The sequence below is a fragment of the Daphnia carinata genome, chromosome 1, assembly GCF_022539665.2.
Source record: "Daphnia carinata strain CSIRO-1 chromosome 1, CSIRO_AGI_Dcar_HiC_V3, whole genome shotgun sequence".
NCBI lineage: Eukaryota > Metazoa > Arthropoda > Branchiopoda > Diplostraca > Daphniidae > Daphnia > Daphnia carinata.
The window spans coordinates 4,842,173-4,869,637 of NC_081331.1; the positions used below are offsets into that span (position 1 = coordinate 4,842,173).

At 39.6% G+C, this 27,465-nt stretch overlaps 5 protein-coding genes and 1 long non-coding RNA gene across 10 annotated transcripts in view; all 6 read right to left on the reverse strand.

The window, feature by feature from the left end:
- LOC130692369 (protein obstructor-E-like) overlaps positions 1–21,717 on the reverse strand; it is a 93,638-nt gene extending 71,921 nt beyond the window's left edge. The window contains exons 1-7 of the mRNA XM_057515475.2: positions 21,630–21,717; positions 21,524–21,561; positions 21,284–21,455; positions 21,071–21,213; positions 20,932–20,995; positions 20,736–20,863; positions 20,570–20,649 (exon numbers count right to left, since the gene is read on the reverse strand). Of these exons, the coding sequence (XP_057371458.1) occupies positions 20,572–20,649; positions 20,736–20,863; positions 20,932–20,995; positions 21,071–21,213; positions 21,284–21,455; positions 21,524–21,561; positions 21,630–21,660 (654 nt within the window). The 5' untranslated portion in view covers positions 21,661–21,717 and the 3' untranslated portion in view covers positions 20,570–20,571. The remainder of the gene's footprint in view (positions 1–20,569; positions 20,650–20,735; positions 20,864–20,931; positions 20,996–21,070; positions 21,214–21,283; positions 21,456–21,523; positions 21,562–21,629) is intronic.
- Positions 2,542–6,297, reverse strand: LOC130692339 (maternal embryonic leucine zipper kinase-like). 2 transcript variants are annotated; one of them, XM_057515435.2, is made up of 14 exons: positions 6,207–6,297; positions 5,835–6,012; positions 5,624–5,774; positions 5,450–5,559; positions 5,230–5,383; positions 5,055–5,161; positions 4,828–4,983; positions 4,570–4,764; positions 4,296–4,500; positions 4,081–4,233; positions 3,943–4,021; positions 3,588–3,792; positions 3,340–3,443; positions 2,542–3,143 (listed from the first exon to the last, which is right to left on the reverse strand). In XM_057515435.2, exons 2-14 carry the CDS (start codon positions 5,985–5,987, stop codon positions 2,957–2,959), a joined length of 1,959 nt encoding a protein of 652 aa, XP_057371418.2. In that variant the 5' UTR covers positions 5,988–6,012; positions 6,207–6,297; the 3' UTR covers positions 2,542–2,956. The 2 variants fall into 2 exon arrangements, with proteins under 2 accessions (XP_057371418.2, XP_057371419.1); XM_057515436.2 differs by having other exon boundaries at positions 3,588–3,795; positions 6,207–6,296.
- On the reverse strand, positions 6,521–9,250 carry LOC130692334 (uncharacterized). Its single transcript, XM_057515424.1, has 4 exons — positions 9,155–9,250; positions 7,812–9,093; positions 7,528–7,744; positions 6,521–7,466 (listed from the first exon to the last, which is right to left on the reverse strand). The coding sequence occupies exons 2-4, from the start codon at positions 9,060–9,062 to the stop codon at positions 6,673–6,675; spliced, it is 2,262 nt and encodes a 753-aa protein (XP_057371407.1). The 5' UTR covers positions 9,063–9,093; positions 9,155–9,250; the 3' UTR covers positions 6,521–6,672.
- On the reverse strand, positions 13,391–15,645 carry LOC130692387 (uncharacterized). Of its 4 annotated transcripts, none has more exons than XR_009001379.1 (9): positions 15,366–15,645; positions 15,233–15,307; positions 15,130–15,150; positions 14,945–15,073; positions 14,378–14,843; positions 14,056–14,311; positions 13,590–13,981; positions 13,467–13,524; positions 13,391–13,405 (listed from the first exon to the last, which is right to left on the reverse strand). It is a non-coding gene; the product is annotated as an uncharacterized LOC130692387 (long non-coding RNA). The 4 variants fall into 4 exon arrangements; XR_009001377.1 differs by having other exon boundaries at positions 15,233–15,310; XR_009001378.1 differs by having other exon boundaries at positions 15,130–15,307.
- Positions 21,718–22,337: 620 nt separating the features above from the next.
- On the reverse strand, positions 22,338–24,537 carry LOC130692355 (integumentary mucin C.1-like). The gene is made up of 12 exons (XM_059497427.1): positions 24,421–24,537; positions 24,308–24,351; positions 24,128–24,226; positions 23,990–24,065; positions 23,725–23,918; positions 23,593–23,662; positions 23,466–23,513; positions 23,334–23,386; positions 23,193–23,265; positions 22,823–23,133; positions 22,665–22,763; positions 22,338–22,600 (listed from the first exon to the last, which is right to left on the reverse strand). The coding sequence occupies exons 1-12, from the start codon at positions 24,515–24,517 to the stop codon at positions 22,565–22,567; spliced, it is 1,200 nt and encodes a 399-aa protein (XP_059353410.1). The 5' UTR covers positions 24,518–24,537; the 3' UTR covers positions 22,338–22,564.
- Positions 24,538–25,550: 1,013 nt separating this feature from the next.
- Positions 25,551–27,088, reverse strand: LOC130692366 (probable chitinase 10). The gene is made up of 6 exons (XM_057515471.2): positions 26,986–27,088; positions 26,689–26,919; positions 26,450–26,607; positions 26,300–26,375; positions 25,980–26,200; positions 25,551–25,890 (listed from the first exon to the last, which is right to left on the reverse strand). The coding sequence occupies exons 1-6, from the start codon at positions 27,029–27,031 to the stop codon at positions 25,807–25,809; spliced, it is 816 nt and encodes a 271-aa protein (XP_057371454.1). The 5' UTR covers positions 27,032–27,088; the 3' UTR covers positions 25,551–25,806.
- Between the last annotated feature and the right edge of the window lie 377 nt (positions 27,089–27,465).

Genomic DNA, 27,465 nt, shown 5'->3' on the forward strand with positions numbered 1-27,465 from the left:
GCCTCTCTACCTTTCTAGCTCTTTTCTCCCTGAAAAAAAAAAAACAACGTGTACACAAGGAAAAAAAAAACATCCCTAAAACCATTTCCTTGCCAAAAATAAATACACAAAAGAAGAAGAAAAAAGAAATTCAAATAGAATCCAACGGAATAAAAGTTAAGGAAAGAAAAAAATAGAGTGACGTCGTCGTGTTCTTTAAAAAAATGTTTGAAAAAAAAAAGCTTTCAAAACCCGAAAATATGATCATAATTTAAGAGAGCACAGTTAGTTCATTCTCAAGCGGTAGAAAGAGGGCACGGACACAAAATGGGAACCCCTTTTTTTAAAGTTTTGGAAACGCTTGGCGTAACTTGATGACAACAGAGGTCGGCAACCGTTGCATATTGATGCTTTCATTTGAAGGGTTTACCCGGCCATTCAGCAGCAAGGTAAAGGCCGCGCGCAGTTAGGTGTGGACGACCGCTACGTACCACTCCAGTGAACTCGATAATTTTTCTTTCTTTCATTTTTGTGCCGACACCAAAATCATCACAAGGCTGTTTTTTCTTAGGAGCTACTTGAGACTTCTGATTATTCCGGAAACCAGAAATCTTTTTTTTTTAACTTCATCGAACAAGTTTGTAACAACAACAAAATGGAGGGCTACGTCGGACCTATTTGCTGAGAAGAAGAGATATAATGCTTTGTCTAAAATACCTTATTGTTGGCGACATCTGGTCCACCCGATGACAATTCATTTTTCCCCCTGGTCTCGGCGTAATTCTGAGTTCGTTTCTGGCCGATGTAGTGCGACAGTCGAAATGGGTCTAATTTCTTTTTGATATCACAATAAAATTTTCCAGCCCAGTTAGATCCCGCAGTGCCGCATAGATCGGTAGTGTCCACCCACTAGTTCTCGCCATTCGATAACTGGAAAGAGGAACAAAATATAAGAACAAAAATACGTTAAGATAAACAGAAATATCCTGGAGCTCTTTTTTTTTTCACCGAGAAAAAAATTCACAAGATGACGGACGACACGTATTAACAATTTGACAGGTTCATTTTACGGTTGTAGGCACACGCCCTCAGCCAATAAACTCAGAATGTCTGAAGGCACATGGTGGCATCGATATGTCAATTATAGTGAGGTGGTCGTGCAGAGGGAACATCTTTGAGATTGCACGGGAGAGTTACTCTATCGAAATGGTGAGAACTTGGAGTCGTCTAGAACGCTGCTCACCAAGTGGGACGGAAAGAGCTCTGATTACTCAACTAAGCAATTTGACTGAGTTATATGAGGTATCATTTCGACTTAAACGAAATTCTCAAACAAGGGCTAGTTTTTGGATTAACTGGAACAGTTTGTAAAACCTGTAAGAAGGTCAGGAGACTCACGTCACATGTCTCTCCATTAATAGGAAGGTATCATACAGTGGAGTTACGGTCTACTGGTATTGCTTGTTTCAGGACAACGCAATGCAAAGCATTGCTTTTACGAAGTGTCATGGCCACGGCTTCTGACGTGTTAAAGTTCAATCTGGGCACATACACTCTCTTGACACATAACTTGAGTTAGTTATGTGTCAAGAAACATTGAAGGGATAAGTAGTACTAACTGGCATGATCACACAATTTTTGAGTTTCTAATTGGGACTTGTTTCCATTATGCAAGCATGTTAACTCTGCTTAACACGTTGAACTCTGTTTTAATGATCAGTAATATATTAGTTGAGATTTCTTGTGTGACGATGTAGAAATTCTGTAAAAAATTCAGATTCATCCTTTTACATGGAATTGGCCAATGTTTTCTGCTCCCTTTTTGGAGGCTTATTTTAATTTTTTTTTATCCGTGTTATAAGCCACTAATGGTAAACTATAAAAATGCCAAAATGAACTGTCCCGAATAGCCACCATCACTCATAGCTACCAAGTTTAACACCCTCTGTAGAAATGACACAAATTATTCACCTTTTAAAAGATAGATGGTTATAAAAGGCCTTACGATGGAACAAATTTAAGATTATTTCGAGCTCACGTGGCCAGGTTTCCTGTTAGCAGAAAAGACTTTGGTTTTTTTTTTTGCTAGTTCTAATCTTTGGAAGAAAATGGAGAGGCAAAGTTTTTTTATAACGCTGAGTTGGGCAAATTACATCCTCGTCTTTTACATTATAAGGATGTTAAAAAGTAAATTACCTGTAGTCGTAGACGTGCTGTACATGGGCTATTTCAAACCTTTATCACGTTTGGCTCTAATTTGAATAAAATCTTTTTGAAAAAGACCTTCGCCATCTAGCGTAAATACAATAGACAATTTTAACGCGACCTCTCTAGTTGTTTTTTTAAGTTTCACTAACTCTTCACACGGTTTGAAAGATGCATCTAACCAAAAACACTAGCTAATAACACAACAAACGAGCAAAATGGATATGGTATGCAATCTGATAGAGTATAATAATATATTGAGCATCACTGTAGAGCGACAAAAGTCAGCGCATAAAAGTAAAAAACTAATGACATATTATCCAATCCCGCAAGTACTTATGGTATGTTTTCTAAATGTTGGCTTTCGCTGCATTTATTATCGTCATGAAGAAAAAAAACGTTCGAAGGTAAGAGATAAATGAAATGTAAGTAATGCTTAATGTACACGGTACCACGTTAACACGACCCATGAAACTCGTCCATGAATTCAAATCAGTACCATTTTTACCCATCACCTTCCTATCGACCAAACGGTTACATGCTAAAATTGGAATCACAAGTGTGGGCAATATTATGGCATTTGAGGAAACGGGGGAAAAGAGTTTTTTTTAAGTAAAAAAAAGAACATCAATTTGGAAAATTTAAAATCGTTAAAGGCAAGACGAGAGAATCAATCGTACGTTGACCATCTAAAAATGCAAATCAACACATGGGGTAGCATAATAGTATTTCATGCAATTGCATATTACTACCGTTTTGTTTGATGGCATTATTAAGCGGCTGTTTGGATAGAGGCCATACGAAGAACTTCCTCACAAACGCGCTTATAGCACCAGGCATCACCTTTCAATCGTTTTCTGCGAATGCCGACCACATCAACTCGTGGAATGAGGCAGACTTCCAGTTCGAAAGACAACTTGGCTCTGACGCCTTCCGTGATCCTTCCTCGTAACGTGTACCTTGAGATGAAATATATACATTAAAGTATCGGATTATTGCACAGAGTACAGTGATAGTGAATCACTTGGTCCATGTAACTTTTCATTCATATGATTGCAAGCCATACGATCAATCGGAAAACCCAAAATTATTGTCCACCTTGATGGCCTGGTGCCATTTCAAATTTACGAGAAATGCAGGCACGTGAGAACTCACCCTTTTTGTTTAACAGGAATGCCTTTGCTCTGGAGTGCTCTGCGCAATTCCGACAAGACGAAATCAGGATCACGGCTGGATGTGGTTGAAACGTTGTAAAGCGTCTATATCGAAGAACAAAGAAAATATTTTAAGAAAAAGATTAAAATAATGCAAGAACAGAAAGATCTTGCGATGTTGGTTACACATGGTGGTTTATGGCTTTTTCAGACTCTGTGTTATGATAAAGTTCATGGCCTATGCAGTACCTTGTTGTCGACTACGTTCGGTCCGTTCGACGCAAATTCCATTTCTCCATCCCCACGCTGCAGCTGTCTCCGACGAGGCGTGAGCATCAGGCGAACGCGGTCCAGTCCTCGTTCAATACTACCAAACATTTTTCGGGCTGATTTAGATCCTGCAACGCCACCTCGCTCAGGAGTATCCATCCAACGATTTTCGTCGTTTATTCGGCTACTGTAGTAATAAAAAACGTTCGAATAAAAACTAGGTTTGCGTGTTTAACTGAGTGTCTTATAGTAATAGCAGTGGAGTATGATTGTTTTGGGCCAAATCCCTCGACAGAAATGAGTGACTGTTACGCAATTCAGGGAGAGCTATTACCTCCTTGGAGTAGCTGGAGTTTTTGATATGTCATCTAGGGCGCTGTCCATTGAGCGTGACGGAGAGAGTTTGGAATGGTCTGAAGAAAAAATCAGATAGTATAAAAAAGACAATATAACGATGAAATGACCATAATACCCGGGGATTGTCTTTTGGTTTTACGAGATGGAGTGGGAGCCACAGATACTGGCTTGGCAAAAACATATTCTGATTCTTTCTCCTCCAAAGGTCGTTTTTTAGCCAAAGGCGTCATATTGCTGTTATGCTGATGGGAAAATGGAGGCTGCGTTTCTACGTGAGAAATCACAGCTTAGCAAATGTAATAGAAGTCAAAGGCCAAAAGACCTAATTACCGAGGACGCGTTGAATGATGTCACTGATGGGGCTTCCTTGTCCGATCGCCAGGAGATCCACGTCATCGAGTCCTCCCTCCAATGATGTATGTATGGTTCGAGGCGAATTTTTTAGAGAATTGCGTCTAGTGAGATTATCACCGGCAGAATTCATTTCTTCCATCAAGTTGCGCTTCAATCCCGACACTGGGGTTCCAGGTATGCTCTGAAAACAAATCCGAAAAAGGATTACATTTCTAAAAACGATGACCGATTGTTTCGCCATTTCCAGTACCGGTTGATCTCTCATTAGCTTAACGGACTTCGAAAGCTGTTTACGCTTCCACAGTAGCAGATACGTTGCTGTGTTGTAGTCGTAAGACCAGTCAGACAAGATTGAATGCATTGCTTTTCTGGATTTGCCGACCGACACGGCCATTTCAGTCACGCATTCGTCATCAAGTTCCTTGGTTTGATAGATGCTTTCCCACTAAAAGAAAATATAATTTTGAAGGATACTTTCATGGTTTTTAATGAATACAAAAATATTTACTTGCACGTTATAGTTTGGGTAGCAATCTTTGGTCACCCAAGGATGGTTTAATAACTGCGCAATAGTGATCCGACGTTTAGGGTCTACCTGAAGGAGCCGATCTAGCATTTCCATGCTGGATTCGCTTAACCATTCTGGTTTTTCGTAAATGCCGCTCTACAACGTAAGCAATTTAATTTTGAGTTATATACATGATTAAAGAATGTGAAAGTTGTCAAAACATTTACTTGAATTTTTCTATAAAGTATAGCTATATTATCGTCATCGAAAGGAAGATAACCGCAAAGAAGAGCATACAAAAGGACACCCATGCTCCAAATGTCTGCTTCGGATCCTACAATGACGATCAAATTTGAATGCCTAGTGGAAAAAATGTACGCAATAATATAAACTGATAGTTACCTAAATAGCATTTCCCAGAAATTAACTCTGGAGCAGCATATGCTGGCGAACCACAACAAGTTTCTAGATGAGAATTCATCCCACCTTTCGGTTTTGCACAAAGTCCAAAATCTATAAGTTTTAGCTGTTGACCATCATCTAGCAGCAAGTTTTCCTAACAAATTCAAACAGATTGGTTGTTTAAAAGAATCTACATAAATGTTCGTGTAGCAGGAATTACCGGTTTCAGATCACGATGCGCAAATCCTTTGTGATGTATGTAAGCAACAGCAGCAACAATTTGCCTGAAAAAATGTCTTGCTTCATCTTCCGTTAACCTATCTCTTTCAACTGATTTTCAAATAAGATAGATTTAAGCAGTTTTCTACATTAGTTTATAAATATAATATAGTACCAATATAGTCAAATAACTCTCCATCAGGGCAATACTCAAGGATCATAAAAATTTTGGAATCAGTCTCAATGACTTGAAATAATTTACAAACATTTTGATGGCTCAGAGTTTTCATGGCTTCGATTTCCAGTCGAATTCGGGGTAGGTCATCCTGTAACAGCATAAGCATTAGATTTTATTATTCTTCTCAACATTTATCTAAGCTACTTACCCCTAATTGCTTCTTATCCATTATTTTTATGGCAACTTTTTCACCAGTTAGACAGTGGACGCCAAGTTTGACTTTAGCAAAGCCTCCACTTCCAATTGTATCATACATTTCATAGTACCCATCCAAGGCACAATATGATTTGATTGGCACCATTGTCACACTTTAAAAATGTCAAGGCCTGTGAAGTAAAAAATTCATTAGGCCAATTACATCTGCAACTTAAGAATACTGTTAATTTTTAGGCTGGCATGCTTGTGTAGTGAATAAACAATGTTCTTCTTAAGTTATAAGGCCATAAATTTGTAATCCAAAATAGAGCACAACACTTCCTTATGGTTTTTTAAACATAAAAAATAATCAAAGCTAACTTACACATTAAAATTTGATTGAATTCTTCTCCGCCCTTCTCTGCTGAACTGACTTGTCGGCTGTTCCAACTTTTGGATTCGAACAGTTGGCTATTTGAAAGTGAACGACCAATTAGAAGAAAGCGGAACGCCACCTAGTGCAGGAATGTAACACTGTATAATGACATTAAGAAAAAGAAAAAATAGTAATTTGTTGGCAGTGGAATGGAAACAAATCAAAAATTTAAAATTATTAATCTTGAGAACCTACTTCAGTTTGATTTCCGTTATCATTAGCAACAAAAACAGCACATGATGACAAGAATAGGTGGACAGACATTCGTTGTTCGATTTGTATTAACAAATGAACTAGGAGAATAAAAACAAAATATTTTATGAAATGTATTTCCCTTTACAACCAAAATCAATTGTCAGCCTGAAGATAGTATTTCTTCATGCAAATCCTAGTAAATGTTGTCTGAGTACAACGATTACACAACCCCAGGCCTAGCAGACGCTGCATCCAAATAACTGACGATAGAGTTAACGGCAGAAAGAGGGTTGCCATTGGGGAGTTTGTGTACTGTAACCTCCCATTTGTTCCCCACTTGACACGATGTGATCTGAACACGGTTTTTGAATTCTAGCTTTGCCAACAACTTTCCTGCATTACGCTTCTCTTTTTCATTCAAACTGACCCGGACGCGACGGTGCATGCGTTTGCCGTCGCGGCTAAGGTGGTTGATATCAACGTAAGATACAGCGCAAGGTACAACTTTGGGAGCAACGAAAATTTTCTCTTTCAGTACATTATTAGAAATTTGGGAATTTGGCTCTTCTTTTGCAGGGTTTTTTCTTGATTCAGCCTTTTTTTGAAAGGTGATCAGCTTTTTGAATCTATTTTTTGCTTCCTTGGTGTCCCCGTTCCCTGAAAACTCAACTATCATCCGACCTTTCTTTGGTTGCTTCCGCCAAAATATTTCTATATGTTTCAGTTCACGAAAGATTGTGTTTCTTGCTGCTTGCAATGCACCTTCGCTCGGTTGACGATCAAGTGGCAAGGTATAAGTTTGGCGTCCCCCTTTTCTAGGGGACTGGGATTGCATATTGTTCCCAACGACCCAAATTTCCTTGCGATCTTCACTAATCGAAATGGAAGATTTGCCATCACTGGTGACGCTATTAAGGAATTGTCGTGGATTCGTATAAGAGAAAATGGTAGGGTAGGCAGGTAGATACTTGCTCCAGCGTTTTTCGGGACAATCGTGGACTAGGTGACCACGACCTACAATAATTTAAAAAGAATGGATACTGAAAAGTCTCATACAGTGCTTTACGACGTATACCTGCGCAATTACAGCAGAACAACTGATTGCTAGGCTTTAAAACGTTTCCTGTGTTATTTGGTTCTTCAGATTGATTCGAGATTGTTGAATGGTAGCGCCTCCACAGATCGGGGCAGCGCTGAGTGACATGCTTAGAACGACAGATCATACAAATAATATTTTGCTCTCGACGACATTCAGGACAGCACTCAACAAGAATTTTGCTTGGCCGGCCACACTGTGATGAAAAATAAGTCAATAATTACAAAGCAGACGTTGAAGTATTCGGAAATTGCATGACTTACACCCAAACACATTTTATTTGGACATGCAAATTGCTTGTGTCCAAGCAAGCCGCATATACCACAACTAATGATTTTCCTAGGATCTCTGCAGTCCTTAGTGAGATGATCCCACTGACTACAGTTAGTGCATCGCGTTTTGGCACTCTTTCCAAAGTAACGATTTCTCTGCAAGTCGCTTCCACGACGATCTTCGATATCCAAATGCCACTTGACGTTTTTCGGAAGAGATTTTAAGATTGCTTCCAAATCTCTATCAGACCCATCTCTATCGTAGAACTTTATCATTTCTGGTGTCCATTTTTCACTAGAATACTTTTGCCAATTCAAACCAGAGCTAGATGAATTGATGCAAGTGTCTAGAGTGCTTCCAGTATTAGGTGAATTGACATTCAACTTAATATCAACTTTATCATAGCCAATTTTGGGTAGTTTCATGACTTCAATTTCAGAGTCAGATGAATCTGTTGTTGAGCTTGGTGATAAATCTGGGGATGAATCCACATACATACATGAAGGGCCTGGAAGGGGGTTAAGCACTGTAACAGAACTGTCAGATTCACTGCCTTCAGCTGATGATGCACTGGAATCAACAGGTAAGGAGATTGAAGCAATTTGTGGTCCTCTTTCAATGCCTAATGGTAAAGGAAAAACTCTTTTTGTGTCATTATGTTTGGAAGATTTGTCGATGGAGACATATTTTGAATCTTCGTCATCCGAAAGAGTAATGACCTCAAACGGTTTTCTTTTCAATTGACTTGGCCTACAGCTTTCTTCTATTATCAACCTTTGAGAAAATGGATTCCTTTTCTTAAAGGAAGTTAAAGGTTGTTCTTTAGGATTTATATTCCTTAAGAAATCTTGTGTTTTATTTCGGCTTGTCACTTTTGTTTTCTCCATGCATTCTAAATGCTTTTTTGATTGTTCATAACCTATATTGGATAGTAAACTTACTGGTGGAATACATACAAAATTGGCTGGCTTTGACTGCTCTTCATTTTGACTTTCTGGACTACTGTGGCCTTCTTCAGATTTGGGATAGTTCCTACCATCATCAGGCACAGCAGCTTGTGTATGTAAAGAATTGTTTGTGTAATTTGTGGGATTAAGGCAACATTCTTCTTCATTTGATGCATGATGAAGCATCCCATACAAAGCAATTTCTAAATCTTCTAGAGCTTCTGAATCTAATTCATCTATACTATGGTAATCTGAAGGCATACTGAAATTTGCTCCGTTCATTTCCATTTCCATTGAACCAAAACTTCCAACGATGTAATCGAACCTGGACACAAAAGCTTCTTGGTAAGTTTGTTGGTTGTTCTAATAATAATTAATGCACTCACTTTTTATTTATTGAGTATCAACTGGCATAATAACGATGAAACTTTTCCCGTATGAAAGGAGGAATTCACGTGGCAATAAGGAAACAAGTACACTACATGAGAAACTTTTACAACGAGCAGACGACAAAAATCATGTTGAATATGCCAACATTGCCACTTGTTAAAAATTGAACTTTTATATTTATTTAAAAAGAGTTGTAAACATAAGATATAATACGAAAAGCAAGTTTTTTTTTTAAACATGCTTTTATCGAATCCAATGTGAAGGAAATGAAAATGAATCAAGATTTACAGTCACGAGTATTAAAAGAAGCAATTATTTATCTATATTATCACTAAAGGTATAATAGCGTGAACCATTTGGGAAAGCGCTAGGGCTACTTTCTACAGCAAATCGACGAAACCCCCTGCTCGACTCGACATTGTAAACGTCAAGAAAATTAATTAAAACAATATTTTACATGTTTTTTGCACTTGAAATATGTGTGAAATAAGTGCAACGAATCGACATGTAACAAGAAGTTAAAGTTTCATTTTTGCAAAATAGCATTTTCGAAAAAAGGGTGGTTTGCTACCGAGCTATCAGCTCTTGCATCCTATAAGCAGGCGTCCAAATTCAGCCAGGAATACACTCGCAAAATATCACAAAATAAAAAGCTCCAAAATGGAAGAAATCTTATCAGTTTTGGGTTTGACAGTTTTAAGCTTCTTTATTTGGATGTGTTATCGTTGTTTGGAGAAGCGCAGCATTGTACTGCATTCCAAATGCCACTGCAATGAGTTCAGCGTATCCGACCAGAAACAAAAACCCGGCGGTCCAATACCGGAAGGAGACTGTTGTGAAATTAAAGCCACTTTCACCAGTTATGTTGACAACCCAGAAATCCAATCACAAAATTCGGCATTTTTGTTTATGGAAACCAGCCCGGCCCCAGACAACGAAGTAATACTACCAGATGTGTTGGATCTCAAAACCGAGGAAAAGGCAGTTCCTTTTCCAAATCGATTCGACAATCCAAAACTGGAGGAAGATCGTTGTGAAACCAGGAACACTTTCACCAGTTATATTAACAACCCAGAAATCCAATCAGAAAATTCGGAATTCTTGTTTATGGTAACCAGCCCGGCCACAGACAACGAAGTAATAGTACCAGATGTTTTCGATCCCGAAAACGAGGAAAAGGCAGTTCCTTTTCCTAATCCATTCGACAATCCAGAACCAGAGGAGGTTTTTGCCGAATCCAAGTCAACTTCTGCTGGTAAACCATTGCTACCAGAATTTGAGAAAATTCTCCACGTTCATATTTTGCATATACCTGATTTTCATGAGATGCCAGAAGTGCCACCAGAATTTGAACCGGTTACCCACGTCCATACCGACAAAACACAAATCAAAGAGTTTCTGCAAAAAATGTATGAAGACTGCTGCGAAATGCCTGAAGACTGCTGCGAAATGCCTAAAGAAAACGAATACCTAAATCAATTATTTATCTCGAACCCTATGTTTTCGAGTGTTCCACCAAGATGCTATAATGCTAAAGTAATTGAGGTCGACCCCCGCTTTTATAATATATATTCTCCACCTCGTGAGACCCCTTTAAAAATGAAAAAGGAAAACAGGTTTGTGAAACTGATGACAAAATGGAAAAAATGGATTGCTGCTCATCTTCCAACAAAGAAAGCGAAGGCTAAAAGAAAAGAACGGAAATATATGAAGCGTTATAAAGAATGGTCCGCAAAACAAGACTTGCGTGAAACTTTTACGGATAAATTTGCTGAAACGCCTGAAGCTTCTAAGCTGGAAAAAGAATTGGAACCGTCAGAAATATTTGAAATCTATGATACAGTTGGCCACATGCATATCATCGCTTTACCTAGTGAAATACCAGAAGAGTTCCAACATTATAGCACAGTTTATCACATCCATTACCTCTATATATCTGAAGAGTTTCTGACAGACATCGTTAAAAACTTCAAGGACCAAGAGTCACCTACGTTTCCGAATTCTGTACCAACGGGCTGCGGTCCTACAATAACTGAAGTAACGGACCTTCCTTGTCAGTCACCATCAGCTACTGAAGCCGATCTTGGAGAAAGTTTTGAAAACGAAAAAACCTCCGAACGAGATGTGTTACAAAACGAATTGGCAGACAAAACACCGGTGGCTGAGCAAGATCAGACAGCAGCGGAATATGACACGCCAGCGACAGCTAAAAAAAAAACAAAGTTTGGGAAATTGGGAAGCAAACTGAAAAAGTGGGCGGCCCTTCATTTTCCGTCACGGAAGGCAAAATCTAACGGAGGGATCCAAGATGAGCTTGAAGTGGCAGAAGATCGTGTGGACCAGCTAGAAAATGGCACCAAAGAGCAAAAAGAACTCCAAGAACAGCAAAAGGTTAACGTGGCCTCAGAAAATGATGATATACCGAAAAAAAAGGGGAAAAAATTTAGGAACTTAGGACGAAAAATCAAATCATTGTTTCGTTCGAAAACAAGCAAGAAAACAGAAAAAATGTGAGAGAAGGAAGGAATATGGAAAATACGGATAGACAAACGTTTCAACCACTTTAAACTATACCACTCTTTTCAAAAATGTTAAGACTGTTCAGAAAAGTACGTGTAAGGGAGGCCAAAAGAAGCGTGCTGAGAAAATGAGAACGAGCGACACACAGTAACGAAAGGAGGCGTACAGAACGGATTTCACTCCTACGGGGGGAATGCGAGTTTTGAATACATTTTCGTTGACGTTATGTCGAAGAAGTTGAAAAACTTGTTTCCCTTTTAAAGGGGAGGTCCGTTTTTCGTTTCCTTTGTCGTTACTCGACTTGTTTTCTCGGTGTCTTTAGTTTTAGCCTTCTCCTCATCATTTTCTGAACAAGCGACCCATTCGTTGAAAGAACCACAAAGATTGTCTCCGTTCAATTTGCTATAAATACCTTCACCCTTTGATGACAACTATTTAAAAATGAAAAAATAATCGCGTACTCATCACGATTCCTCTGGTGTTTCAGCTTGCCTGAAACCTGCCAACCCGGAAAAAGTGGAAGTTCAATTGAAAGTACCAGCACAGAAGCCGGTTGTTTCCAAAGCACCGGTGCCACTGAAAAATACAAGCAGCTTCCACAGAAGTACCCGAGAAGACGGATTTGGCTACAGTGAATGAAAAGGCAGATGAAAACTTAGATGCTTCCGTCGTTGTGGACCCGATTTCAGCTTCCATCGAAGAAGTTGAGTTACCTGAATCGACGTGCACTGCTGCTGTAGAAGAACGTTTACCGGTTTACACCCAATATGAATCCGTCGATTATGTTTCTTGTGTTCAACGTGAGAGGTCGTCGTTAGAACTACTGAATCAGCTGCATTTGTCCGTGTTCGTGGACGTAGAGATCACGGGTGAGTCCTACCACGGAAGCACAGAAGGAGGTGGCCTAGGCTGCAATGCCCCAAGTGCCCCATTGAGCCGTTTACATTCCATTTTCAACACAATGTGTATCAAAATTCCCAATTTTCAACCTTTTTTTTGGATTAACTCTAATTCCAAACTTGTGAAGATGTCCTTCCCCAATAGCACACCAAAGGAACTGGGAGGTGAACCCGTAAACGGAGTTGTTCGTTGTCGTATGTGGGGGTTAACCTATTAATGTTTTCTTTCTGTTTCAATTGCCTTCTTCACGGCACAAGCTTGCAGTGAAAGTGAAGGGATGGTGAGCAATATTGCCATCTCTCACTAGCACGCACTCGCCGGAAGAAGACCATCACGAGAGCTGATTGTCTCGTGATGTTGGCAGAAGTTAACAAGTTGTCCCTCACGAGAGTTGATTGTCTCGTGATGGTGGCACAGTTAATAGGTTGTCTCTTACCTCTGCGACAATGCGCTATTACCTTTAGGGGGGAGTTTTTCCTTAAATGAGCCAATCTGTTCTGGAAGTGCGCTACTATGGAGACATCTGAGCAAGTATTCTTTTCTTTTTTTCCCCTATTTTTCCTTGTTCATTTGCTGTTGTTCTTGTTCGGCTTGCCATGTTGTTAATTTACTGTTCTGCCACTTGATTACACACAAAATTTTAAATCAATTTATTATCTATTTTTTCTTTATTAATAATTGGATTTCAATCGGTCCCTGCGTTACTCAGGGTTACCTGCAAAGTATCCCACCCTGCAAATTATTAAACTTATTCGGTTTAGAACGGCAACTCCTCGACGCAACACTTCGACGGTTGCGAAGAAATGGACTTGCAATTTTATCAAATACTAAGAGGGAAATGGTGAAATTCCTAATACGCTAATTCAAATTTTTTAAAATGCAAATTACCTCCTTGTCGTACACGATTAATGTCGAGCAACAATTCCAAATACAAAGGTTTTAATCCCTAAAAGTAAAGAATGTCAGCTTTTTATTCCATGATACCACAATTTGGTATTAGGCGATTCTCACCCCTGCAAACACGATTTTTGGTTTTGGTTTCTGAGAATTACTAGCGACGTCACAACCAAGAACCTGAACCGCTTTTTTGAAAAGGGCCAAGTTGGTCCTAGCGAGGAAGCAAAACTGTTTACCACTTCTGAGTGCCATATCCAATGGATAAGTGGCACTGCTTAACCTATCCCGAACATTTATGCCCACCAAGCACTTGTCGTTGACATTATTTAAGACATTTAAGCGAATTTGCTATGAAATCTATTTCCGGTCCGAATCGAAAGGACTAAGAAAAACAATTGAGAGTTTAAAGGCCATTATGTTGGATATGCGACTCTTCTATAATATTGCCTGCGTCACGTAAAATGTGTGAGTGGCAGGAACTTTATTCAAAGCGTTCACGGCATACCCTGAAATAATCACATTTTTACATAATTATTTTAAAATAAGAAAAAAAAAAAATCTGGGTTCGAGTCTTACTTACGCCAACGGTAGATTTGCTGGTGTGGATCACAGACGATAATCCGAGGGCCAGGATAACGTAGAAAAATGTCAAGCATGGCTCCACTCATATCTTGCCCCTCGTCTACCATAATACAGTCCACTTCATCACTTTCAAATAAATTGGGTTTCTTCAACTGACAAATTTTAAGATAGGCATCGCAGGGCAATTTCAATCTGTCATCGTTTGGTTTTTTTTTAGGCAGACCACACCTTTTTTAGCATCAGCGGCTAACAATCTGCAAGGAAGGAAGTTCTGGTGAAACAAAGTCGTAAATTATATAAATTACAACATTAGCACTCACTTTATAACGTTCTTCAGCGGAAAGAATTCTTTCGATGACTGGTTGGTCGGTTGAACTATCTTGGGACAACACATTGCTGATTACTTTTATAGGCGTGTGAGCAACTGTAATGGAATCATCGGCTGATCCCCAGAAGCGATGAAGAGTATCAATAACCAATTTTTCTCGTTGATATCTTCTCATGCCACGCCGATCTTTCAGTATCCCACTGTTAATCAAATTTGTTGGGAAGATTTTGCCCGTTGCTTTTCTTTTTTCAATAGGCCTTGACCAACGATACATATGGCGATATGCCAACTGGTAAATGGTTCTGCAAACGACGTTGTTTGGAAATTTTCCGCCAGCTTCATTGCATACTGCATGATTCTCCGCCATCAACAAAAATCTAAAATAGGGGTTCTCTTTGTTGACACGTTCTGTAAGTTGTAGAAGCATAGTTCTTCCCACTGCCAGCAAATGCAACCATCTTGACCAAGCAAATTTTAGTATAAGCAAATATGTTAAGTGTGTGAAGATATTTTGTAATTTTGATAAGCTTTCTGGTTATTTAAATATTTAAGAACCTACAAGGTTTCTTTCTATTTGATGATTCACAATCCCTGATTGTTCGGGAGTTAAAGTGGGTGCCGACTTGTTTCCCCTGCTAGGTGTACTCCAGCCACTTTCATATAGGTATATCGCAAATTATAATACAATCTGCAAGTGTAAAAAAATACAAATAATTGTTTCAAATTCTAAATGCATTAATTTACTTTCCTGGAATTTGAAATTGTCTTGTAAAATAGAGCAAGAATAAGATGCATACACAGTAGTTAGTACAAATAATTGTTTCAAATTCTGAATGCATTAATTTACTTTCCTGGAATTTGAAATTGTCTTGTGAAATAGAGCAAGAATAAGATGCATACACAGTAGTTTTTTGGTTGTTGCCTTCTGTGCAAGAAAACAACATTAGAATGGTGGATAACTTGGTGGAGTCACTTTTTACTTTTATGACGCATTCACTTCTTGCGTGAGTTAAAAAGTTCAATAGGCTGTACACCTCTGACGCATCCCTTGCAATTGTACATATCGGTGTGGTCACTCTCCAAACTGACAACTGTTGCCCTTGCTCTATTATTAGTTTTACAGGATTTACATGAGCCTGAACATTTTCCAGCATTTCATCGGGAAGTGAATGCATTATAAAATCAATTTTATAATAAAAACAATAAGAACACAACAATAAAATCCAGGGAGAATCTATTGCACCCAAATTTTTCAGTGCAATAAAGGCTTTTTTCACTATTGCACCAAAATCTGTCGTTGCAATAAGTGGCTTTATTCGCTATTGCACCGAAGAATTTCGTTGCAATAAAATAAGTTTTTCCTTTTGTACCGAAAGATAAAATTCGTATACTACCAAAACAGTACATAAAATTGATTTTTGCTAATTAAAATTTATATGATTTAAGTAAAATGAAACAGCGAAAGCCTAAAACTTACCTGGCAATTGCACACTACGCGACTGAAAATCCTTCTGCTTGCTAGGGAAAATTAGTATAGTCTCGTGGTGAAAGACAGTAGTGTTAGGTAATATCTCTCGTGTTAAGTGCCGGTTTTTTAATATTTGTACGTTTATGTCGATAGTGTAGGTGTTACGTTGTGTTTAGTTATGTCCGGATAAAGCTGATTTTTAAAGGTAAGTCCCAGTTTAATTACTTTGTTTAATCCCATATTTGTCTGACGCCTATGCCTTCGTTGGGCATTTTAGCCCGCCGGACGATGCCTTCGTGGGCATTTTTTTCCGTTTTTCATTTCGTCGGGCCATTTTTGCCTGACGGACTATGCCTTCGTAGGGCATTTTTTTTTCTCTTTTTCTTTTCAGCGGGCCATTTTTGCATTTCGGACTATGCCTTGTAAGGCATTTTTTTCCCTTTTTCTTTTCGGCGGGCCATTTTTGCACCGAAAGATTTCGGTACAATGAGGAAAAGGCCGTTATTGCACCGAAATATTTCGGTGAAATAGATTCTACCTAAAATCTATCCCGTAACATTTCTTCGGTTTTTTTTTTATTACATAGTATTGCAACCACCAGAGCACTCGGTTTTTGTGCCCGCATAGAACAAAAATAAATTGTTTATTCTTATAACTTCCTTTCTCCCTTACAATGATCCTTAATTTTTTCACCTTTTTTTCAGTAGTTTATTGTAAGAGTAATTGATGCATTCGCTGTTCGTCGCCGGATAGAAATCCGCAACAACGAAATGGTGGAATCGGCGTTAGTGAATTACGCTTGCGACAGAACAGCTAATGCTCAAACAATGTACAACGATAATTAGGCTACAATCACTTGTTATTGTGTATCGTGCAAAGAAAGGCCAAATATTGTTCAGCGTGTTCAATGAGATGGGGTTTGATTGATGAGAATATTAATCACAGTTGAGCGCCGTTAGGATCTGCCCCTAAGGCCATGCCTGTGCTCCTTATTGGTCCGTAGACCGAGGCGGAAGTTATTTCCTCACGTCATGGTCATGTGAATTTAAGACTAAACAGTGAATTTCGTTAGTTTTTTTGTTCAGAGAAAGGGAGGAATGCCAAAACTAAAGACACCGAGAGAACAAGTCGAGTAACGACAAAGTAAACGAAAAACGACCATACTGGACCTAACCCTTTCAAATGGGGGCGAGTTTTTGAACAATTTCGACATAACGTCAACGAAAATGTATTCAAAACTCGCACCCCTCCCGTAGGAGTCAAATCCTTTATACACGCCGCCTTTCGTTACCGTGTCACTCGTAATCCTTTTCTGAGGAAGTTGGTTTTGCAAGTTGGTTTTGACACCGCTAATCGTTCATTTCTGAACAGTACACACACTAGTGGAAAGAGCGTTGTGCTTTAGGGTGCCAATTTAATGTGGTTGAACCAACTGCCTGCACTTCCATTTTTGTCATACTGTAAACGAAAAAGGACCATAAAGGACCTAACCCTTTCAAACAGGGACGAGTTTATGAACCTCTTCGACATTACGTCAGCGAAAATGTATTCAAAATTCGCACCCCTGCCGTAGGAGTCTAATCCTTTATATACGCCTCCCAGAAATATACAGTATGTTAGAAGGACTGGCCATTGGCGACTTTGCCGAGACGCGACATCCAAAATTCCTTTTCAATCGCGCAGTTCGTCTTTAGCTTGATGTGAGAAAACGGTGATTTCACCTGGAAAGCGTTTTGTGACCTACTTCCTCTGCAGAAGATTTCTATATTAAGTGGCTTCACTTCGTTTTCGCCCAAGTCGACCAGTTTAAAATTTCCTGCTTCAAACGGCGTCCTGTATACACTGAATCGTTGATTAGGGAGCTGGTGGGTCAGGACTAACCCACTGTCAAACAAAAAGGCATACAGCTTCAAACCGTCAACATTTTTAAGCCAACCTTCACATATCAACATGGTAGCTTTTTGAAGTATTGGATCAGCCGTACTACAGCTATCTATTTTTGCAATCGCGTTTTTAAAGGTCGCAAGTCCGGTTGCTTCCTCAACTCTTTGTAGAATGTCAGAAAGTTCTTTCAGACTTTTTTCTAGCATATGGTGGTCGTCGTGCGCTTCTAGAGTTGATTTTAGTATATCCTTTATCAGTAGAGGTAACTTAAACACGCGTGATCGTGGGGAATCCAAAAAGCTCCATAAATCGAGACGGCGCGAAAAATTTGAATTTACGCATTCTGCCAGGAATTTCTCAAAAGGAGAATTGGTTAACTTTTTCTCGTTCAATAGGGTTTTAACTTCGACTAATCTCGAACAATAGGCGACGTAATTGTCTAATTTCGGTACAAAATCTTTAATCGCCTCTCCTATGTTCTCAAATCGGCCGTCTGGTCCAATTGTTTCGGATAGTCTATCTCGCAGTTCGCAGTGGATTGGCAAGAGGGACTCAATTCCTCCAAACATGAGTTCAGCCTCGCTTTTGGAAAGCAAACCCAAGCTCAATAGTGAGTCGCGATATATGTTTTGGAGCATCGAAAAATCTTCGATTTGATTAATCTCCCCTTGTAGCAGTTCATATATCTTCTCTTGTCTTGTAAGTTCTGGTTTATCTAAAGACGATGCTATTTCCCTACCATATGTTTCACACCACAAGTAGATCTTTCTCTGCCTTATTGGCTGCGGGGGTGGCAAACAATATGGTTTTGGTTTGTATTTAGAAGATTGTTTCAGGGATTTTGCAAAGCGCTTCAAAAGCCGTCGTTTGAGGCCTTTTCGTAATTTTAGAGTTGGTTGCCGTTCAATTTGAGAAGGAGGATTTTTTTCAAAATCCTCAATTTGCTTACATGGTTCTACCGAACCGGCATTTTGCTCCGTGTCCGTGCCGGTGTCCTCGGTGTCCTGTACGGTAATTTCAGGATGCTGAGGTGCCTGTAGGATTGAGGTCGTCTGGGTTTTTGTCAGGCTTGCAATAGCCCAACGTTCTAGTGGCTTTTCTTCAACCAGGATCGGGCTGCCAGGCCGGAGTTGGTATTCGCTTATTCGTTTATAAGGGCGGTTAACAATGAAAAGCTTCCTAACCTCAGTGGCAGTTTCCAAAACCTCTGGCAATGTGTCTTGTAGGCTGATTTTAGGATACAGGGGTGCGTCTAGAATGTGGGGGATCCTTGGTTTTTTCCGATTTGCGACAGCCCAACGCTCTGGTGTTGTTTTTTGCTTGTTTTTAGATACAGATGTGGTTCCGCAGTTTTCTGGTTTCACTGTTGGATAATCGAAGCATAGCAGTGCGGATTCGGACGCATCTGGGTCAATGTCTTTTGTGTCGGAATACGTCAATTGTAATCCGCAGTTTTCTTCAGCGAGGGTCGGGTTGCTGGGCTGGAGTTCATCAGTATTCCTAATACTGCTGTACCCACAAGGGCGGTTAGCGCTTAACCGCTTCCAAAATGCAAATGCACGCTGTACATCCGTGGCAGGTTCCAAATCCGCTGGTAATATGTCATTTACGCTGAATTTTGGATGCTTAGGTGCCTCTGGGTTTCGGGGAGTCCGGTTTTTAGTCAGGCTTGCAGCAGCCCAACATTCTGGTGGCGTATTTTGCTTGTCTGTAGATACAGATGCGGATCCGCGGTTTTGTGGCATTATTGCTGGATTATTGAAGGATGGCAATGCGAATCCGGAAGCATCTGGATCTATGTTTTTTGTATCGAAACATTGTATTCCGCGGTTTGCTTCAACGGGGCTCGGGCTGCCCGGTTTGCTTTCCGCTTGTCCTGGTCTGGTGTACTCACAAGGGCGGTCAACGCTGAACAGCTTCCAACCCAAATAGCTTATCAAAGCAAAGAAGAATAAAACTGTAAATCCAAAAATTGCTTCCATTATGGTGGTTTTAATTTTCCGCTGATAATTTTTCGCTGAATCTGTATTCCTTATGTGCAGTTGCAAGTGCTAATGGCTCATTGTAAACCACCCTTTTCCCTAAAATCCAATTTTTTCAATAAATTCTTGTTGCATTTCGATTCCCAACACATATTTTAACATATTTTAACATATTACACACATATTTCAAGTGAAAAAATATCGTAAAATGTTATTTGTATTCTTTATTTTTATACAATTGAAAAATCGGATTGAACATGAATTTCATATGCGTTGTTCATAGGGAGAAACCAAAAGGCTTTCACGAACGGCTTTTTTTTTCCTTAAAGAAAAAAGTAAGATAATGGCAACAGTGCGAATTTTAAAAACTGGCAATAAACATTGCCAGCGTCTATATGCATAGCTGTCAGTATTTCTTTGCGTGGATACAAGTTGTTACTTTTTACAGAAATTTTAAGGCGTACGTCCCGAAACGTTGGATCATTAAACGTCGATTCTGACTTTTGAAGCGTTTGAAGCATCGCCCGTACTTGTTACCGAGTTGTAAAAAGTTTTAAATATATATATCTATACCATTACTGGCAGAGAATAGGGAGCAATAAGGGTTTGTGTAACCAACCTCTTTGTGTATTTCAAAATTATTCGTGTCATTATCTTTTCTTTGTGACACCTATGTTTGTAATGCTTTTGACGAGATTGGATTCAAATTTGCAAGTTACCGTTACCTTACATGTCGCAACGATAATTAAAGACAAATTTTTTAACTCACATTTTTCCTTCTAGATTTCGTTTGCTGCTAATGTGGGTGATAGTTTAATTGTAAATTTGTTCACCATCTGGCAGAATACACATTTACAAGTTGCAATTGACATTGGCTGGCCAATCACAGATGTCAAAAGGAGCATTGTAGTAAAGCCCAGCAGCACAATTCTACAGTATGAAAATAGAAACTGATTAGTCCTGATCAGTTTAAGACTCAACAGATTTAAAGACAAGTATGGAAATATGGTGCTTACGAAGAGGAATGATACTCCATCAATGCAGACATAGTACTGAGAACAGGAATAAGGACTGGAGAAGCTCCCGTTGGGTGCCGGGCACTGGAAATCGCCCGGTGCTGTGGGTGCTCTAGCTGTCGTTGTCGCTACGCAATTGAATTAGGATTTTTCCCATTTAAAAAAAGGGGGACGAAATGAATAATTAATAACTTACTTGTACAAGTAGATGCGATGCATGACGATGAAGGAGCGTCGAAGATTCCTCCATTTGGGCAAGTCTATAAGAAAGAACAAAGCGGAGTCAATGGGATTTTAGTACCATTTGATTTCGTGTTTACGTGCAAATATCATACCTCTAATGAAGTGGCGTTGTTAGTGCAAACGTAATATTGGGAACTGCATGCACCCTCTTTAATAGGGAATTTACCATTGGGAGACGGACATGTGAAAGGCGAAAGGCGGTCACCGCAATCCGTTAATTCCTTGAAGTTGCATCCTACATCATTGAAAAGCAAATAACGTTCAGTGTGCATCACAGCATCAAAATTAACCACAAGAATCTATACCGTAGTAAACGAGATCAAACAATAGGTCGTCTTTACAATGGTACAAATGAGTTGGGGTGCCACCTGAAGCGCAAATGTAGTACAGTTCGCATTGCGTCTCGTGAGGAGCGACGTAAAGTCCTTCCGGACATTGATAATCAGATACACCCAAATCTATGTCCTTCGATACCACCTTTGAAATAATAAACGATGCCACATGAAGGTAAGACTTCTTGTTTTCAATGCTTAAAAGAAAATTACCTTGGGTTGTGTTTCTGCTGCGACAAATGCCAAAAGACCTTTTCCAAATCAAATTTGATGATCAGTTCAATAACGGATGGTGAAAAATAAATCAATCCCTGTTTACCGTAAATAGCTAGCAGTGCGAGCGCTTTCATGTTGTGCAACTGCGGCGTGTTAAAACGCAAGATGATATTAAAATTAAGCGGAAGCTCTCACTTCTGTTGCCAAGAGGACGAAATGCATAATAACGGAAGGGACGAGGCGTTGGTATTTAAATGGTTCGGTCGGATGCTGTCTTATCAAATAATTTTATCGCTCTTCCTACACAGTTAGGCTACGCATTGACATTATAATTGTTTGTGTACTTTGCACGAGAACAAAAAGTCAGTCGGCGGAAATGAAGAGAATTAATCGTGTTCCCCAATGAAACACATAGGTTACCTAAATGCCAACTCTGACGTTGGTCGATCAACTTCCCCACAGTAAGGGATTAAATCTTATCTCTATCATCGCGATATGCAATAGACTTTCGGAAGCTGCAGTGCAAGTGGACTGATCAGCTCGAATCTAGAATCTTGACCGAAAATGACACAAGCTTAGTAAATACATTAAATCCTGTAGCTCATGGTTATCACGTTTGTTCGCATGTGTTGCGTGATGTACACGAAATAGCGGTGCGTATTTCTTTTGACGTACACAAGCCAGTTAATCGCAATGGAAATGTTGATCTAGATTGCTCAATATCTCAGTAGTGCCGACAACCAGTAAACGAATTCCAAAACGAAGCATTTTGTTTTGAAAATTCAAGGCCTAAACAATATCAATGAAAGGCTTGAAAGAAAGGTTTTATTGTGACGGTAGTTTACAGAGATGTGTCATTGATATAGTGTGCAACAACCGTATAACTTATAGTGCTTGCAACATATTATAATTATTTGATTAATTCAACTATATGGCTATTTAGAAATATGGAGGGAGTCACTAACTGACGTTGGTTTTCTCACTAAGAATTTTTAGATACATCGGTAACGGCACACGTTTAGGACTTGATTTTTAGAACTATGGGCCGCCAGTCATTCCGACGAATTTCAGATCCTGTTGGGAAAATAAATGAATATAGACATCGACATAAAATTGTTCTTTGATTAAACAATCTTACTCGGAAAAATTCCATGGGATCGAAATAGCAGCCGGGAACGTTAATGGGATCCTCACAGAATTCGGTGGTGGGGTTAAACACCTGCCCAGCTGGACAGCTCTGGATATAAAAGTTTAATGAAAGACTGTTGTTTTATTAGTATAAGAATAAAAACTTACTGCTACAATGTAGTTGCTGCCGGAACAGACATAGTACAAAGTACAGCTTCCGGGATAGGGATAATGGCCGGTACCCGGACAAACGAATGGTGCCTTAGTTGTTGGTGGCCTTGTGGTTGTGGTTGTGGTTGTTGTTGTTGTTGTAGGTGTTGTTGTTGTTGTAGGTGTTGTCGTTGTTGTAGGTGTTGTCGTTGTTGTAGGTGTTGTCGTTGTTGTAGGTGTTGTCGTTGTTGTAGGTGTTGTCGTTGTTGTGGGCGTCGTTGTTGTAGTGGGCGTTGTAGTAGTTGTTGCTGGTGTTGTGGTAGTTGTAGCTGAATTTCAATAGTTCAAATTTCAGTCAATTTCTATAAATTAAATGTGTAACCCTTACTTTTGCACGACGCGTTTTCCGCAGCGACGCAATTGTTTGTGCTCGGATCAAAGATGGCAGTTCCAGGGCAATTCTGTGAACGGACAAAAAAGCCAAAAAATTACTATTATGAGTTTGCTATTTAAATTCTTTATACCTTACCTGTAAATAGGCCGTCCCACCGACACATGAGTAGTAACTATTTCCGCAAGTACCTATATTAATTCCAAGATTTTAATACATTGCCACTTACGCCGTTAAGCCTGAAAATAAAAGTTTTAAAGCTTATTTTACCTGGAACTGGGTAAAATCCGTCTGGGGTCGGACATACGAATGGTTTTTCTGAAATATGTTGACAACATTGAAAATAAATAATGTTTCATTTTTAAAAAAAATATCAAAAAAGAGATAATCTAATTACGACAAGAAGCTTTATCCGGGGATGTGCATACTAGCGTAGTTGGGTCGAAGACGCTGTCTCCTGGGCAAGTCTAATAGATAATCACACGATTAAATAGCCAGTCTATCGAATAACAATAAACCGAAAACGTACCGATACGTAAGGAGAACCACTGACACAGACGTAATAATCAGCACCGCAAGTGTTGGGAATCGGGTAAAAGCCTTCGGCTGTCGGACAATTAAATGTCGGACCGATTGTTGTAGCCGTCGTCGTCGGAGTGGTGAGTGTCGGACGTGTCGTGGTCGTCGTGGTCGTCGTTGATGAGGTAGTAGTCGTTTCTATATCTGGAAGTATGTCAAGTTTGATTTCAATTATTTGCATGCACAATTCCAATTGGTTTGATACGACAGCTTACTGCGGCAAGAGGAATCCGCGTAAGGTACGCATTTTTTAATTAATGGATCAAAAACATTTCCTGTCCCTGGGCATGTCTATATAAAAGATCGCAATTCATTTCAATTCACAAAAATTTAATGCCAAACGATTTCATTACCTGGATGTATGGTACTCCTCCTACACATGCATAATAAGTCGCTGTGCATTCACCTTCGATGGCATAGAAACCATCAGCAGCCGGACAAGTGAAACGTTCCTGATTCTATAAGTCAATAAAAATATTAGAACACGTTCACAAGCCTATAAGTGCATCCAACTTTAGATATAAATTTCGTACCTGTTGCCTTGCCAAAGAGAAAGCATTGATTTCCAAAAGGAAACCTAATATTTTCATGTAAAATGAAGTCAATTAGTTTCATGGCACTCTTGTTAACCTGACTAGCCACTTACATTGAAAGAGGATCGTGACAAGGAGCGATTTCAGCATTGTGGGTAGTAAAGCTCTTCTTTTACAACTGTGCTCCGTGATTGAATTGTCTGAGGTCATATATTTCACTGTGATGGCTTATCGTATTAAATAAAAAATCACTTGTCAGCGCCATTATCTGGCTTTGACATGTTTTAACTCTTATCAGTTGAAACTGGCAAATAGGAAGAAGAATTTTCATCGTCGTCATCTTAATAAAAGCTTATTCACCGTGAGCTGAACATGACGCGGTGTATAAGTCATGACACTAGTTCGGCGTTAAACAACCTTGACAACTAACTAAGCCCAAATATGTTTTCCCCATAGTTACCGTTCACTAAATCACGTTCTCGATAAATGACCTGTGAAAATCAAAAGTCGAGAGTCCGTTAGCAATTTTCACGAGGCACACATCAAAACCCAAATATTAAAGCTGTTTGTTTGCCATCTATCCGAGGGACGGAATTCACGACGACTGGTCCTGACATGTTTACCTTCATGTCAAACTTTTGGAATTAACCGAATTTATTATTAGCAAATCGTTAGGATTTCCCAACTGATCACGCAACTGAGCCTAAAGAGCAAACACACGAACCAACACACGTCTTTCTGTCGATGTGGCAGTTTAGCGCATCATTTGTCAATGAGTTTAGGTCTCCCCACCTTGACACCTTTCGAGAAGTTGCAAACCTTTCCTAGTTTTTTTTTTTTTCTCCACAAATTTGCAAAGGGAAGGGTTCGGTAATAGAAACAGGTGAGCTCCCAGCCCTGGCCAACATTTTCAGCATTACGTCGCCCTTGGTAAAAAGGCACGCATCGGGAGAAAGGTCCAAATCATCCACGGTTGGTTAGATAAAAAAGAATAAAAGAATAAACAAAAAGGAAGAAAGAGAAAATCAAACAAAACAACGAAATCCTTCTGTATCTGAAAACAATTATCGTCTGGAATTTTTTCTAAAGGTGCCGTCTTTACAGGCTTATTTGTGTAGACACGTAACTTGCTTCACAAGCTTCGGAGAGGGCAATTCTTATTTGTTTCTACGTGATGAAATTACACATTTATGATGTATAAGATTTATCACCAGCCTCACGAGGCACGCTATCATACACGTACAAGTGTCATTACGACTTTCGTCATTTTATTCGATTTATCACAAGGCATACGCATATAGAAATAAAAGCAACTGGGGAACGTATACTTTACATTAAGCTACGTTCACAATATATCAGTTATACAACAAACCAATTATATATAACGCATCTCTGCATTAAAAATTATAGTAAGTACACTTGTTTGGTGGAGCAAAACAAAGTTTGATTATTATGCTTCAGCGGTGGAAAGCATCTTTAAGAAAAACGGCGTCGTCATTCTATTTACCATTGCAGCTAGGGACGCTGCTGGGCCAATCGCAAACGCCACCAGCTGGATTGAACACAAGTCCAGACGGACAAGTCTGTCGATAAAATTTGTTAAATTTTAACGTCTCTTAATTAAATCTCATTCTACAAAAATGAAGGTGCTTGAGCTATGTAGGCTACGTACGAAAAGGAAGGCGGTGCCGTTGTCACACACGTAGTAATTTGAGCATTGAGCTGGGTCTGGGTAAGTTCCGTTTGACGGGCAGACGAATGAACCTCCCACGGTTGTTTTGGTGACCACTGTTGTTAAATGGATTGTTGTTGGCGGAATTGTTGTCGCCGCGGGGGCACTCGTTTTGGTAGCGGATGGCGTTGACAATATTGGCGCACTAGTTGTTGGCGTTGCTGTAAACAAGCGAAACAAAATATTTCTATGATATTAAAAATTGTAATTATTGGTCGAGTTGGGACATGACGGGGCAAATTTATGTACGAATCGCCTACCACTCTTGCACGCCAAAGCGTTTGGTGAAACACATCGTCTGTTGACCGGCTCGAAGACACCGTAGGATGGACAATACTAGAAGTATGTTTCAATGCATGTCAACAAGAATGTTTACGAGTGCGTGAAGGACTATGTTTTAGATTACTTACAGTGGAAAAGGACTGGCCGTCGAGACAAGTGTAGAAATGGGAACTGCAACGGTCCGTGTACTCGGGATAAAACCCGTCATCGGGACATGTAATAGGCTTCAGGCTAGGTTGACTAGGTGTTGAGGTTGTGGGTACAGGCTGAACGCTTGTAGCAAACTCTGTGCATCATGTAATACATCCAATTACGCAACCCTTATTCATTTGTTTAGGCAAAAGCAAAAGCGGTAAACATTATATACCATCCGGTCGGGTACGATTTCCGCAGTACGTTTGATCGGGCCAGTTGCAGCCGTCATAGACGAGGTCAAATAGCAAATTGGATCTACATTGCCACAGGTAAGTGGGTTCTGTGTTGTAACAGGTGTAGTACAGTTCACACCGCTCAGGATGCGGGTAGATGCTGTGGCCTGTTGGGCATTTGAAATCGCTGACACCTAAATTGATGTCAGCAGCACTGAAGACGAACGAGCCTGTACAAGAAAACAATTGTTTTAGAACTATGACTAGTCTACTTGCAGTTAATTGTTATAACTTACATTGGAAAATGGCAAATGCCAAAAGCATGGAGGACAGCCTATTCATTTTGTTCCGGTGTTGGCTTGAAGCGAATTTCAGCGTTCTTTCAAATGCCAATTGCTGCCCGCAATTAATTTCCATCCCACTGTGTTGTACTTCTTTTATACAACCCACAATATCCGGACCTTATCAAAAACAATGTTTTATTTCCCCTCACAAAAAGCTTAGGAGACACTCGTCATCAAGCAGTAAAAAGGATTTAATGGAATTATTCATTTGCCAACGCTATTATTGTGTCATTTTCTATTCGTTTTACGCAAACACCGTCTGCCACACCTGCAAAAGGTTGCACGCGTAAAGGTCGATAACTGCGTCATCCCTGTTTCAAATGGATATAGAGAACTTTAAGACTGGCTTGGATAAGCCAAGAAAGTACGTAATCCTGTTTTATTTGTTTCTGAAAAAGAAGCTTTTGGCACGCACACCTTGTTACGCAGCAT

Bases quoted from the DNA above. Each gene is read 5' to 3' on its own strand.
- LOC130692339 (XM_057515436.2), bottom strand. From the start codon at position 5,987: ATGGTGCCAATCAAATCATATTGTGCCTTGGATGGGTACTATGAAATG. The intron at 4,234-4,295 runs GTAATTAGGTCT...TTTCTCACGTAG, and splicing joins CATCATTCAACGCGTCCTCG to AAACGCAGCCTCCATTTTCC. The intron at 3,144-3,339 runs GTGAGTTCTCAC...TTTCATCTCAAG, and splicing joins ATTCCTGTTAAACAAAAAGG to GTACACGTTACGAGGAAGGA.
- LOC130692334 (XM_057515424.1), bottom strand. From the start codon at position 9,062: ATGGAAATGGAAATGAACGGAGCAAATTTCAGTATGCCTTCAGATTAC. The intron at 7,745-7,811 runs GTAAGTCATGCA...TTTTCATCACAG, and splicing joins CAAATAAAATGTGTTTGGGT to TGTGGCCGGCCAAGCAAAAT. The intron at 7,467-7,527 runs GTATACGTCGTA...AAATTATTGTAG, and splicing joins GTTCTGCTGTAATTGCGCAG to GTCGTGGTCACCTAGTCCAC.
- LOC130692355 (XM_059497427.1), bottom strand. From the start codon at position 24,517: ATGACCTCAGACAATTCAATCACGGAGCACAGTTGTAAAAGAAGAGCT. The intron at 24,352-24,420 runs GTAAGTGGCTAG...TGAAAATATTAG, and splicing joins TGTCACGATCCTCTTTCAAT to GTTTCCTTTTGGAAATCAAT. The intron at 23,919-23,989 runs GTAAGCTGTCGT...ACATACTTCCAG, and splicing joins CGCGGATTCCTCTTGCCGCA to ATATAGAAACGACTACTACC.
- LOC130692366 (XM_057515471.2), bottom strand. From the start codon at position 27,031: ATGAATAGGCTGTCCTCCATGCTTTTGGCATTTGCCATTTTCCAAT. The intron at 26,608-26,688 runs GTATATAATGTT...CATGATGCACAG, and splicing joins AAATCGTACCCGACCGGATG to AGTTTGCTACAAGCGTTCAG. The intron at 26,376-26,449 runs GTAAGTAATCTA...ACATACTTCTAG, and splicing joins ACGGCCAGTCCTTTTCCACT to TATTGTCCATCCTACGGTGT.